General features: G+C 36.1%; 1 protein-coding gene across 1 annotated transcript; it reads right to left on the reverse strand.

The window, feature by feature from the left end:
- Positions 1–1435: 1435 nt before the first annotated feature.
- TCF24 (transcription factor 24) lies at positions 1436–5359 on the reverse strand. The gene is made up of 2 exons (XM_015826673.2): positions 4994–5359; positions 1436–1549 (listed from the first exon to the last, which is right to left on the reverse strand). The coding sequence occupies exons 1-2, from the start codon at positions 5357–5359 to the stop codon at positions 1436–1438; spliced, it is 480 nt and encodes a 159-aa protein (XP_015682159.2).
- Positions 5360–15038: the final 9679 nt, after the last annotated feature.

Genomic DNA, 15038 nt, shown 5'->3' on the forward strand with positions numbered 1-15038 from the left:
GAATATACATATGTTGAAAGAGAAACAAGCTCTTTCCCAAAATAATTGGTAATTTCAAGATACAGATAAACACAACCAATAGCAAATTATACTATAGGTATAATAGACATATTTAATGTACAAAGCTACGTACATTATTTTTATGTGACACTTGTGTTTTCGAATAACTTTTGTTTCTGCTAGTTAACATACAAACATTTCAGCAGAGAAAATTAAATAATTTTATCTAAAAACAGCATGTAAGTAATAAATATCTCTAGTGTGAGAGCTGTATTGATTTGTAACAGTAAGAGTAAAGAATCTTCAGGCACCCTACAAACTGATAGAAAGGTAGGGCATACATTTCTCAAGATCAGTTTCATTAGATGTATGAATTGTTGTAAATTGAAAATGACTACATACACAGTATAAATAAAATGATCAAATATTTATGAAAAAATAATAGATGTACAGTTTATAACAATATCTTGTAAAAAGAATTTTGGACATATTTTTAGAAAGTGTGAAAGCTGTAACTTATTCTTCAAAATAACATTTTATTGCTGAGATACTCTATAACATCAATAGAATTTCATATCTAAAATTCATACATCCAGTTTTGCAATGTTATTTCTTGAATAAATTCTTCAAAACACCAGCTACTTTAATACTGAGGCTTGAACTAAGATCTCAATAATTATTGAACACAATTGCAATTTAGATTTCCGAGTTCATTTGTTTACCTTTGAGTATGACAAATGTTGGGGATAACCTGTGTGAGAAGACAATTGCCATGTAAACTATCACAATTCTCTGATACATATGGCAAATTATGACATAGATCACTGGAATACATGAGATAGTTCTGCAGAGCTCTTCTTAGTTAAAAGGTCCCCAAAGCTTGGATGCATTATTTATTTTATTTCTTTATCAAATTTATTTCAGCCCGTCTCGCAGTTCAAGATGACTCTAAGTGGCTCAGCTTTTAAACGTTATCTTAAAAATCAACTATCTGGTTACCTTATTTAACTTCTTCAGAATTGGGGTACAACAATCCATATTTCATAAATCATCAACAAAGGTCGCAGAATGCCTGTAAATTATCCACTACATTACATTCAGCCATTTCTTCACAAAGAAAAGGATCTGTTCTCATAAACAAGATGATACATGAGCTGGTATCTTATGGATTTCAATAGTAGCAACATCCACACAATGAAAAATATATTTTGCCTTTTGAGAAATAATAACTGTAAGAAACAAATGAATTATACTGCACAACTGAGATGAACACATTGTCCCTGGCTGTGAAGAAAGCAATCTGAACTAACATGCTGAATTTCAAGTCTACCATCTAAGGGTGCTGGTCAATTGGAAGAAATATCACAGATATTGAAAGACTCAATTTAAATATATCTGGAATAATAAATACAACAGCATTTAAGAAAAAAATGGATTAAATTTGAGAATTTGTTGAGGCTTCTCCTTGATTTACATTTTCTGTTTGCACTGAGGGATTCAAAAACTGTCCTGATGCTCCAATGTATAGGCGTGATCTCATTGGCCATTTCTAGAAGATGAAGATGCAGGATAAATTAGTATTGCTTGCACAAATGCAGGAAAACAGCAGCTTTATTAGCAATTACAGTTCATTTAGGGATACATTTATCAGTTATGGAACTATAAACTCTTCCATCCTTTATAACCTGCTATTTGCATTAGACCAATGCAAATAGTAAGCATGTGTAATGGTATGTGGGAATGCTCTTGGGAGATAGTAAAATCACAGCCAGGGGAATAGCTAGATAAGTGATAACTTAGCTTGCAGCAAAAATACTCAGAAGGAACACTCCCTAGGTTTTTTGGGGCTGTAAAAACAAGATCTGTTAATGAAACCTTACAATAATAATACAGCTCCCGGTAGTTCATCTTGGTTTGTTTTTTGTCTTGTCACTTTGCAAGACTGACATCATGGGAAGGAGAGCTATGTAGATTAGTATGGAGGACGAAGGAGATCTTGATACCTCATTAGGTATCTTATCTAGATTGAGCTCTCACGCCTATTTATTTTTATTGTGCCGCATGTCTACAATTATTGACAACTTATCTCTACCAAAGATTTGCAAACTGGTGAAAGAATAACAATAGGCCAACCTATTTATTACATTTATTAGGTTTAAATCATCATAAACTACTGTCCTACATTAGATATTATTGCTCATATACTCTGCTTAAAGAAAAAATAGCATTAGTGTTTTCATCCATGTGTGCTTTCATACCAGATTTTCTTAAAAATATAGATATTTTCATAAGAGTACACCACATCCAATATGAGATTAGGAAACACATTTACAAATTTTCTATTTAGAAAAAAATGCAAAGTTTAACAGGGCTTATGTAATCCTATACACACACACACACACACACACACACTTTGATCTTGTGCTTGGTTATTCAGATAAACACAATTAAATCAATGGGATTTATTTTCTAATATACACATCTCAGAATATAAATCCCATTGATCTAGTTGTGTTTATCTGAAATAACCAAGCACAGAATCAAAGTGCTCATGTCATATGTATATACAATGAGCACAATTTTCCAGCAGTGAGATTTATTAAAATAGCAATAATTGCTGGTGCCTATTTACTTCTCAGTGCTATTAGCCAGGCCCAATGTAAAATAATAAATTTCATTAATCTGTGAAGAAATCAGGAGTGAGGTCTTCTGGTTTTAAAGACAACTAATGGAAATATTCAATTGCAACTATATCATGGATATATAATAGGGTCTTGTGAATGGTTATTTACAGGGCTTTTTTTGTCATAGAACGCACGGAACGGCGTTCCGGCACCTTTTTTTGAACCGAAGAACTGATTCCTTCTAAGCTGCCAGCACGAGTCCAGGTATGCCTGCAGAGCGATTTTTGCGGACCCCCAGTAGCCCAATCTGGGCTCCAGAGGCCTGGAAAAGGCCTCTGCTGCCTGGATCTATGGCTGCAAAGCGATTTCGTGCCCCCCCTTGGCTGATCTGAGCTCCAGAGGCCTTTTCCAGGCCTCCGGAGCCCGAATTAGGCTGCTGGGGGGGCTGCAAAAATCGCTCCGTGGCCATGGATCCAGGCTCTGGAGGCTTGGAAAAGGCCCCCGGAGCCCGGATCGGGCCGCTGGGGGGCTGCAAAATCGTTCCACGGCCATAGATCTGGGCTCCGGAGGCATTTTCCAGGCCTCCAGAGCCTGGATTGGGCTGCTGGGGGCCACAAAATTGCTCCCTAAAGTGGCTTCCCCCCCTGCTCCATAAAGGGCTTTCTACTGGAGTTCCGGCACCTTTTTTTTTTTTTTTTTTTTTTTTTACAAATAAAGCACTGGTTATTTAGAAGTAAGTCTCATTGAATTGAAAAAGTCTTCCTCCCAAAATCTACATAGGATTTTAACCTTGTACATTTTTTGGTAGAAACACTGATAATCACAGAGTTGAACAGAATAGAGTAGATTAGGACTAATCAATATTATCCAAAGGGTATGGTTTTTGAAGTTTCTAGAACGCTTTATCAGGAAAGAAAGATAAATGATGGGGCTAACTAGAATTTCAGAAAATTAGAAAGCCACTAAATGATGGCAAAGAAATAAGAAAAACATTGCAATGCCATCCCAGTTTTGCCGTTTTTCTTGTTGTTTATCTTGCCTGCTGCCTTGCCAAATGGGATAATCTGGTAGAAGCTATCTAAACAGAACTTCATATTGCAAATAAAGTGGCATTGTGAAGAATACATTGTGAAAAATTGCTTTTTCTATTAATTTCAGTGATGAGTCTCTAAAATAAATTATAATATTTTTCAAAGTTTTACCTCTGACATAATAAGCAGCCTATTGAATAAAACATACAATTCAGACACTTGCAGTAGCTAATATACTGTAATGCAGAATCAAATGGACTGTGTTTATGGCATATCTGTTGGTCATGGCCAACACCTGGTTTCTCGACATTTATTTGAAAATGCTCCTGAGATGTCAATGCTAATTATTTTAACAATATGCTTTACTTTCTGCTCTACATTATCATTTTTGCTGTATGTTCTCCTATGCTATAGCCAGAATGTGGATTTTTAAAAACAATTCAAAATATAATTATTTTTTGCTGGCGGACAAATCGGTAACTAATTATATATCAAGCCTATCATTGGTGTACATTTCAATAAAACTTTTTATAAAAAGTGTATACATGCTCATTCAAGATTATTGTTAGATAAGGTTAGTTTTGGAAACAAATAATGAAAGGACTACTTGCATCAAGATCCATTTAGTTTGGTTTAAGGTAATTCTTGATTATTAGGTTTTTAAGTAGTAGTTTCCTGAATTAAGATCAGTATAATTTATTAAAGGAATTATTTATTAAAGAGCTAGTAGCAAGGGGAAGACCTTTTGTAGTTTGAACTTGCAATATGAACTAAACATGGTTCATAGGGCAGTGGATTTTACATTGGGGTAATTACTAATGGGATATATTTGGGCATATCCTGGGGAAAATGGGGCAATTTGTAATAACATGTTTTTGAATTGAGTATCCAGTTTGGGATTGCCATTGTCGAAGTACTTATGTAAAACAACAGAATCTATTTTTGTGTGTGGGAATAATGACATTATTTGAGACCAGGAAAAGGGATAATTGTCTCAAACAGTTTACAAGCCAGTCATAAGGCATACATTGTTTTGTAATAAATGGGAGTCACTTAAAACCTTGTCTTAGTGTTGGGCATAATGGTTATGGTACACGGAGGTTTAATGCTGTATCTATCTGAAGTGTCATATGGAATCACATCAATGAATTGTGGTTCAGTTGGTTCTAATTGATTCTGCTGATTCTGTAATGCTAAAGCTTTCTTGTATAGACTAGTGTACTTGTATATTAGTATGCCCTTTTGCCTGAAGATTTCTACACAATGGAAAGGTTTTCAAACAATGCTATGATTGGACCTTCTAGGAAAAAAAATATTATTTGTTTTTGCCCTGCTTACCTTAACAGGGTGTAGGTAGCCATCCCCTCTCAGAGTTCCCAAGCCCTTGCCAGGCAATTCTTCTTCATCCTGCAAGCTGCGGGTGAGATGGGCAATGTAGGTGGTGGCTAGAAGCAGTACATCCAACTTGGAGAGCTTTGTGTCAGGTGGTACAGAGGGCAGAGTTCTCTGTAACTCTAAGAAGGCATGTCGCAGGGTCTGCACTCGGCTACGCTCTCGGGCCGCATTGGCTGCTGCAGGTCGCCCCAAGGTTCCCCCAGTCTGTTGTCCTAAGGAGTTAGTGCCAGATGTGGAGGGTGGCAGAGAGGCATTTGAGCTTGGAATATTGACCTCCTTGATGTTCTCGGGTGCATTTTTACAGTCCATTGGTAAGACCAAATCTGCAACCGACATGATGCAAATTCCTAGCTTATACCTTGGATTGTCACATTTTCTTTTTTCGAACTATATTGCTATCTGATTTTTAAGAACTTTCTATCACAATTTTCAGTATACTGAAATGTATTCTTTTAATGTGATACCTCTGTGCCAGCAACCTTGCAGTTTTATTTTTAAGATAGGAGAATTCAGCTGAAAAATCATCAACACATATTTCTGATTCACAATTTTAATGCATTTTCAGAAAATAATGACCACATTTAAATATTATATTAGGACATATTTTTAAGCATCTTAACTTGAAATAAATTTGGCGCCAACATCTATTATCTTTCAGAAGAAGTGAATCCCAATGAATGTGACTTAGTATCTAGCAGAAATGATTAGTGTTGAAATATTAATAAGTGTTCAAATAAATGTAAGAAGTCATGCTGTGCACAGCTCCCAATCACTTTATGGATATGTAAAGTACATTTCTTTACAGTAATGTGGAAATGATTTTCTTCCTGGATTTTTAGATATTTTTATGCATTTATTTTTACTTCCCAGTACTCCCCCAAACTACAGACTGGGATTTTCTGATGGTTCTACAAGTAAAGAGATCCAATACCATCCATTTATTTGGATCATTATTTAAGATTAGATGTTTCTACCATACTAAAAATAAACAAATAAATATGCAAGAATATAAGCCTGAACTGTGAACTCATTTATTGAACTGCTTTCCTCTTTAGTACTGATACATGTTGGCTTTAAAAGATAAAGATTAAATAGAAATGGAATATCATTTGGAATTTTCTAAAAATGCATACTTTTGCAGTCTGCAAACCACAAAGTACATTGAATCTAACTTGTATTTGCATTCAGTAAATCTTATATTTATTGAGGACTGTATTCATCTGGACTGTGCCTTATAAATTATAATCTAGTCTCTATAGTTAACAATAATAGTTTTTGTTAGCAAAACTAGCAAGCAACTAATAAAAGTATATCAAATTCGCATGCTGCCCAACTTTATTATTTAACTTTAATAAAAAGGTTTTTCTTAGTTACAGACTTTTCCATTCAACTGAAGTTATTTTTCTGAAATCAAACAATGGAGGAGAGGAGACACAAAGGAGTAAAAAGAAGATAGGATTGGAAATAACAGTGCTCTCTAAGAAAATTTTCCTGGTCAGCTTGAGAACTGATTTTATTGCCTCAATTTCAGTTTCAAGTTTCTAAATTTAAAATGAATTATTGAATAATAAATTATAATAAACATTGTAGAATTTTTTCCTGAGTTAACATCCATGATTGTTCTACAATTATGCCTTTTGTAAAGGCCTGCTAAGTTTTCAAATGTATCCAATTCTTTTTTGTTTTAAAATATTTATTAGCATAATTACTCATTAGTTGAGATTTTAAGTTTTAGTATTTAACATTTAGCTTATTAAAACTATAAATTAAAATTATTTTATAATTAAGCTATTTTACCGCAAAGGATTGTATATAAGTAATAACTGACTGTTTCAATTAAAGCTGCATTTAGGCAAGTCAATGAATTTATTGGATATTTAGGATTCGTTTATACAGTATATGAATGAATGCTAAATAAATAAATAAAACCAGCTTATCTAGGAAAGAAAGCTTTTGCTGTAGAACACTATTCTACACATTTATCTGAATTGCACATAGCTGGAAAATATTTCTGGGGCTTATTTCCACATACATGTTTAAAACATGAACAATCAGCCTAAATACGCCTGTATAACATTGGCATTTCGATTCAAAACGTGAGACCAGTGGGAATCAAGTCACACGGATCTGATAGTTTAAGTCCACGCTTAAATTCACTCCTATTTCACTTAGAATTTCTCGGTGTATTTTTAAAGATTAAGATTATATTTACATGCACACTTACTACAGAAGAACGGTCATTGGACGCATTTAAACCTACTGTACTTCTAAAGTAAATGAACAGAGCAAATCAAAACCCATCCGTATTAGTGGTCCACGTTACATTACAAAAACTAAATAAATCCTTTAAAATTATTTTTATTGTCTTTTGTACCGGGGAGTTCTCTAAGACTGCCTTGCTTGCATAATATTTTCTTATAAAGATAATAAATTAGAAATAATTCAAAGAGGAACAGCAGGATACGAGCGAATAAACGGTGGCTAGTGGGAAAGAAAGTTCAGGAAAACGAGAGGGATACACACAAGACTTGCAGTTCAAACTATTTGGAGGATCTTTAATTCCTCAAAGACAGGGCCAATAATAAGTCCGTAAGATCGCATAACTGCGACGCAGTGTTTTATAGAATTAGGGGGCGACCAAATTCGTGTATCTACCCAAAGAGCGTGAGAGAACACGGCGAGAGTATTAAAAAGTTGCTTCAAAAAGAACTTACTTGATCTCCTGGGGCCCCAATAAGGGAGACTGGGCGCCGCCGCTCTCCCGTGGCCGATCTAGTCCAGGACGGGACTGGGGAAGCCCCGGCCTTTTATAAGGGTTGGGGAGCGCGCCCACCAGCGCTCCGCTTTTGCTGACGCCTCCCCCCCCCCCCTTTCGCGTCGTCCTCTGCCCTCCCTGGCCAGATCTCTCGCCTGCGGGGAATCGAGACTGCTGTCCCTCGCAAAGCCGCCAACCGGTGCGTCCCCATCTTCGTTCGCGCACTGTCCTCCGAGACCCAGCCGCCACTTCGCGACAGGCAAGTCGGATCGCCTTCGAATGGCGACTTCCCAGGTTGCAGATCCACGCAATTTTCCTGGCATCATGAAACCCCAGTGGTTTCTCATTGCTTTTCCAATGGAGTCTTTCGGCTTCTCAGACAAGCTTATAGTCTGGCCTTCACGGATAATCCATCGCCCAGGTCGGCAAAAATAAGAGCCTCGTAGCATCTTGCAAAAAGTGTAAAATCTTAAGAACTCGTTCCTGCGAATATAGGTTAGAATGGGACAAGGACCCACTCGGGCTCCCTCCACATCTTTGGACTACTCAAGATCTCTTGCCAATGTAATTCACAACCTGTGTAAGATGAGGTTTAGGTGTATCATACACCATTGCGGATAAGCAATACATAAATTGAAATAATGTTTTTATAAATAATGCATGTAGAATATGGAATTAATAGAAAGATAACCATTCCATAATGGGTTTTCTCTGGCTGTTTGAATACAGATGTGTTTTAAAGTGTAGACCTAAAAGAGAGCAAGAGCTTTAAAACTGAACATCTGGGCAGTAGAATAAGCAGAAAAATAAAGTCCCTCCACATAACCTTCTTCTCTGTATTGAGGAACACTGGATTGTTTTAATATTAGTCCCTATTTTTAAATTAAAATTTTACATACTAATGTAAAAGGGTGCCTTGATGGCCTATGCACCTTTCCACCAATGCAATGAGGCTTCATCATAGATCCTGTCATATTTGAAGCCAGAGACCTCTGCTTTGTAAATGGACAGTTGTCCATCTAATATACATGTTGGACTTCAACTCTCACAATCTGACCAGCATCTATTCTGTTTGAAGATTATGAATGCTCACAGCCAGTACAGCTGGAGGATACCAGTTTAGGAAAAGCTAAATTAAGTACACCTCTTTATTAATGGTGCAACACAACATTTGTGAAAAGTTGTTAGCTGGCTAATCTTTTTCAGTTCCTCCGAATATCAATAGAAAGGTTTGGGGATTTTGCTTCTCTCTCCTTCCAAAGATGAATATATATGCAGAAAATAATTAATTGGAATTAGAATTCGAATAGCTACTTGCTTTTGAAGACACAAAAATATGTTTACCAGATGCTTGATAATTGTACAACTGTAATTCATTGGATTTTTAATAATCGAACTTATATATTTTTCACACTATCTTGTTTAAGATGGAGAGCATATTGATTTTGCTATAATCCGTGGATTAACACTCCTATTTATCCACTGATTAACTACATTTATTGAACAGAATTAGTTTCTAATTATAACTGCAATTATAATGAGTTGAAACAACCACAGAATCTATGATCCTGCTAGATTGCCTGGTTGGGTGATGTAGCAGTGATTATTGTTGCAATGTAACAGCAGCTTTAAGCACATGAAAGACAAAGCAAAGCAGATCTCATTGTAGAATAAGGTACAACAGAAAGAAAGGATTTAGATTTATCAAGTACTAGATAAAATTAGCTTCCCATAAAGTTTTGAAAACTTAGCATGTGTGTTCCACTTCACTTCTCTCTTCAGAAAGGCCTTGGTTTAGTGAAAACAAATGTTATGGGTCCCCTCAGGCAAGGCTTTGGCAGCAGCAACGTACATTTTCAGGCATGTTGCCAGGATTCAATGGTGGATGAAGGAGTGCCATTTCACAATCAACAGACAGATAAATGTGTAGCTCCCCCCCCACTCCCGTATAAAACCCTAGCGCAGTGGTTCTCACCCTGTGGGTCGGGACCCCATTTGGGGTCGATCGACCATTTCACGGGGGTCGCCAAGCAAGGCTGTCCGCCATTTTTTTGTCCGCCATTTTTCCCCCTTTTTCGGCGGGTGCCTTACCTCCCTTGAGCTGGGCCAGCTGGTGGTCGGCCTGCTCCATCTCTGCCGCTTGCCAGCTACGCCTCGGCCGGCGCAGGGGGCGGAACCATGCATGCGTGGCGCTCCCGGGCAGGGAAAGTCCTCGACTTACGACCGGTTGGGTAGTCCTTGACTTACAACCGGTTTAATCCTCGACTTACGACCGGTTTAGTCCTCGACTTACGACCGGTTTAGTCCTCGACTTACGACCGGTTGGGGGTCGCGGCATTAAAAAGGTTGAGAACCACTGCCCTAGCGCATCACACAGTAGATAGAAAGCACACCGTACCTGAGAGAAGGATTCTAGATTTGTTGTAACACTGAATGACTGACAAAACAGTCTCTTCTATGAGCATTGCATTGGAGCCTCTCTGGCAGCAACAAACATTTTGCATTATGGTAGAAGGGATGTCAACACAATTGGGGAGGGAGCAAGGTGCATAATTATGAGTCAATAGAATCTGTATCCAATATATAATCCAATGTTAAAGTAGCCTGCTAACCAACTTTAGTCTTACAACAAGGACTGTAAGAAGACAGCTAGCTTCTTTGGCGCAACAGGTAGCAGCATTTAAGTTAGAGTATTTTTTTAAAAAATCCTGGAGAAAAAGCAGGTAATGGAAAACAATATAGATCAATGTTCTTAATCTGAGGCCCACAAAACTTTTGGAGTTCATGGATAGATTTCAGGGGTCCACGAACGTGGATGGGAAAAAACCCCTGTAATCTTTAGAAAATGAAAATACTATACAGGTAGTCCTCAGTTTATGACAATTGAGCCCAAAATTTCTGTTGCTAAGTGAGATAGTTAAGTGAATTTTGTCCCATTTTAAGATCTTTCTTGCCACAGTTGTTAGGTGAATCACTGCAGTGAATCACGGTTGTTAAATGAATCTGGATTCCCCATTGACTTTGCGTCAGAAGGTCTCAAAGGTGATCACATGATCCCGGGACACTGCAACTATCAAAAGTGTCAGTTACCAAGTATCTGAATTTTGATCACGTGACCACAGGGATGCTGCAATGGTCGTATGAAACCAATCGTGTCACTTTTTTCAGTGCCGTTGTAACTTTGAACGGTCACTAAATGAACTGTTTTTTAAGTTGAGGACTACCTGTAGTACAATAGTATTTGGAGAGATATGTAAAGCTTTTGGCTATTATAGTAGGAAGCAACTGGGGAACTACATACAAGTGGTAACTTATATTTTGACCACTATATGTGTGCATATTGGCCCTTTGATGCATGAAATGGAATTTTTTAAATTATGCTGTAGAATTACTCTATGCGTTTCTGAAATAGCCTTCTACCTTATTTTGTAAATGAATGAATATATTATGAAATCAGAAGCAGAGCTGATGTTTTAATTGAGTTTCACAAGGCAAAATAAGAGTATAATGAGTTCAACACAAAGTCCTCAAGGTGTTATAATAAATTTGCTGTTTTACAGAAGCATACCAAATCATTTATTTGCTTCTTCTCCAAATACAAATACAAAAGAAAATCTAAAAAAGATCACGTCATTTTTATACACATTAAAATTATATCCCAGTGCCTTCTCAGTGTCTTCAAAGATTCCTTAATGTAGATCGAAGATATAAGTGATTTAAATTTTGCTTTCTTCCTAATTCTCAGTCAAGCCTCAGCATTTGGAATTCATAGTGCTTTTTGTTCAAGTTTGATTATGTGTCATCAAATTGTTTTTGACTCCTAGTGACCACATAGATAATTTGTTTGACAGTCTATTCTTCTTAACTTACATCGCCACTGTAACTAAGTCCATCCATCTTGCTGTTAGTCAACCTCTTTTCTCTTTCCTTCCAGTTTTTCATGCATTAGAACCTTTTCCAGGGAAAACATATCTAAGTACAGTCCAGGAAAAACTGCATAGTTTTTCAAGAACAGCCCAGGTCACCTAAATGGTCCCTCCTAGCTGGTCACATTTTACTATTTTAAATCATGTTTATAAATGTATATAGCAATTTAACAAGGTTATGACAATACATTAAAGAAAAATGCATCTCCAATTTTGTAAATTTAAAAACTAATCAATTCTTCTTATTTTAGCATATAAATGAATAAGTGCAATATATTTTCACCATGGTCACAAGAACTATTTGGGGATAATTTTCAAAAGGTTGTCATTCAACACCCACCTTCTTTATTGCTGGCCAGATAAACAGCATATAATATGTATGTGCTAGTATCAGAATACAGATCTGATATTCACAGCAAATAATTGAAATTTATTTGAATATTTGAATTCACTTTATTCTTATAAGCATAATTTTATTCCATTTAGTTCCTATTTTCTAAAGTGTTTCTTTAGCATGGTATCAAAATAGGAAAAGGTATTATATTCATTGCTACAAATGAAATAATTATATTTCTATTTGTATCTTCTAGAGATCATCTGCATATTTAACCTTTGTGTTTTGCTGAATTATGCTAAAGTATATAAAAATGCATTTATTGTCCACAGTGGCCTATTCATATGAAAGAAAAGCCACTGAAATGGGATCAGCAAAATCCCAGTTGCATGAAGTATAATTGCTTGCATGTAAATCAGTGATAAGCAAAACTAATAAGCACAGAAATTAATGTAATTTGAGATTATTGAGGTGAAATATATTATCTAAATATTTATTGGAATGTCAGAACAGTTATTAAAATAACCAAGCAAGTATTGCAATCATTCAAATCATTGACGCTTTGACACAATTCAACCAATTAAGTATTTTTACATCTCATTGATTCCAGTGAAGACTTCAAAATATACTTAATAGCATATTGCCATGCATACCTAAAATAAGCGAATTAAGCTAAATTCCTGTGACTTCATTGACATACAAATATACAGTGGATATAGAAAGTCTATATACACCCTTGTTAAAATGCCAGGTTTTTGAGATGTAAAAGAAAACCAGATGAAAATAAATCACTTCAGGAAAACAAAATAGAGTTTAATCTCTGAACACAAAGCTACATACAGGTCATGAATTATTGGCATAGCAGATGACAAATATATATGTATATGACTTAATTTTTGTTTGTAATAATATACCCTAGTTATATTTTTTTAGATTAGACCAGACATGTCAAAGTCACGTGACGTCACGCAACATATCGGGACGGTTTTGCCATTGCCTGCAATGGGGTCGGTGCGGCTTCCGGATGACGCGTCTGGCCCACGAGCCGGCAGTTTGACACCCCTGGATTAGACTATTTGAGACTTCTCTTGAGAAAGCCTATTCTTGGTTAGACAACTGAGTTACTGCTGAGCTCTGGTCTGAAATTAGTACATACAGCTTCTTTAAGGTGTTGCTAATAAACAAGATTTGCATCCTCATATATGCTGTTTTGAACTCGAATTGCTGCTCAGTCCTAAACCCTTCAGTTTTGCCCCATTTTGGCCAGTGTCCCTCAAGCAGAATTATACATTTACTCCACATATACTCATACTATTCTATCTAGGGGAAAAGATATTTTGGAAGCTAATATCCCACCTATGAGGTATATGCAGTGTTCTGACACACTTGGTATAAATTCAAATATCGGCAATAAGCCAGGCGTCCTAATCATGCAAAACAAGATGTGAATAGACTCTCTCAATAAGCCATTCACTGGCACTTGATTTCACTTTCCACTAGGAAATAGTTGAAAGAACTGTGAATTAATCATCTTCCCATTAGAAACCTGGAAGGCATTTGCACAATGCTTATGCAGTATTCTCTAGATACCAGTATTAAAATTACTCTTCAGGAAAATTGTTTAGGTTAACATGTAGTAACCTTTTGCTGGAGGGAAGTAATTTAAAGATTGGACTCAAAAGGCTAAATAGTGTTTTTTCCCTATGATTATTTTCAGAATTTGCTAATATTGACCTTTGTATTGTCAAACTGAAAAGCCATAGTTTTTTGCTGGTTCTTGCAAATTTTCACTTCTTTATCCATAATTAAATAAAAATGATATCAAAATAGCCGATAGCGAGTTAGCTATATTTAATATAGTACTATCATCAATCTCATACTGAATGTTTGTAAATTTAATCACATGCCAGCCAGTTTTAGTGATTCCATATTCATATCTGAATGAATAGTGAATATTGTGCAAATTTTACAGGATTCATAGGACAAAGATTTAGGATTCTGTCATTAACACACACAAATGTAAATGTTCCACAACCAAATATATTTATAAGGATATCTAACAGTAAGAAAAAATACATTTGGTTGGCTGAGAATTACAGATCAAAGACATTAATGAGAAGAGACATTCAAAATAAATAGGTAGGGTGTAGAGTTATACCAACAAAACACTGGGAATGAATTTTTGATTGTGAGATAACATAAACACAATAAATCAAATCTTTGTCCTAGCAAGACAGAAAAATAAGGACTGAATTATTAGCTACCCTTTATACTAGCCAAGAAACTGGAAGTTTAAACTTGCAATAATTTCTAAGGAGGAACCTGGAGAAAAAAAAGGTATATTGCAAAGTGCAGAATACTGTGAAAATACAATGATCCTAAAGACCCAGTGCTCTTATGTTAATGCCTCCTAAAGTACATGTTGGTTTCAATAGCAAACAATAAAATTTTAAGTACCGCAAATATAATTCCTTCAAAACGAATAGTGTTGGGGCTTATAATTTGAAATGAACTATAAGAATTCAAGCCAACTGGTACACTCTTTTAAACACATTTATTTGGTATTATGTCGCGTTTAAATAACTGAAATGTTTCCAAAGCACACTGAGGACTGTGATACAAATCAATATGAATTCAGAATAATTTAAACTGTGAGTCATATTAAATAACCTTTTTGTGTATGTGCCTTTGAGTCAGTGTTGATTCCCAATGATTCACTCGACTAGCCCCTGCAGTTTTCTTGGCAAGATTTCAGAAGTAGTATGCCATTGCCTCCCTTCCAGGGCTGAGAGGGAGAGACTGGCCCAAGTCTCCTACATGGCTTCATGACTAAAGCAGGATTAGAACTCACAGACACCTGATTTCTAGCCTGATGCCTTAACCACTACATAAAATTGGTTCTATTAGACAACTTGCCTCTTCTTTTGTTTGCATTTTACTGAAATAAAGTTATAGAGGGCTGGGAATTTCACA

Source organism: Protobothrops mucrosquamatus, unplaced genomic scaffold, assembly GCF_001527695.2.
Source record: "Protobothrops mucrosquamatus isolate PMUCROS unplaced genomic scaffold, P.Mucros_1.0 scaffold3229, whole genome shotgun sequence".
Taxonomy (NCBI): Eukaryota; Metazoa; Chordata; class Lepidosauria; order Squamata; family Viperidae; genus Protobothrops; species Protobothrops mucrosquamatus.

Bases quoted from the DNA above. Each gene is read 5' to 3' on its own strand.
- TCF24 (XM_015826673.2), bottom strand. From the start codon at position 5,359: ATGGACTGTAAAAATGCACCCGAGAACATCAAGGAGGTCAATATTCCA. The intron at 1,550-4,993 runs GTAAGCAGGGCA...TTCATCTTCTAG, and splicing joins GCTACCTACACCCTGTTAAG to AAATGGCCAATGAGATCACG.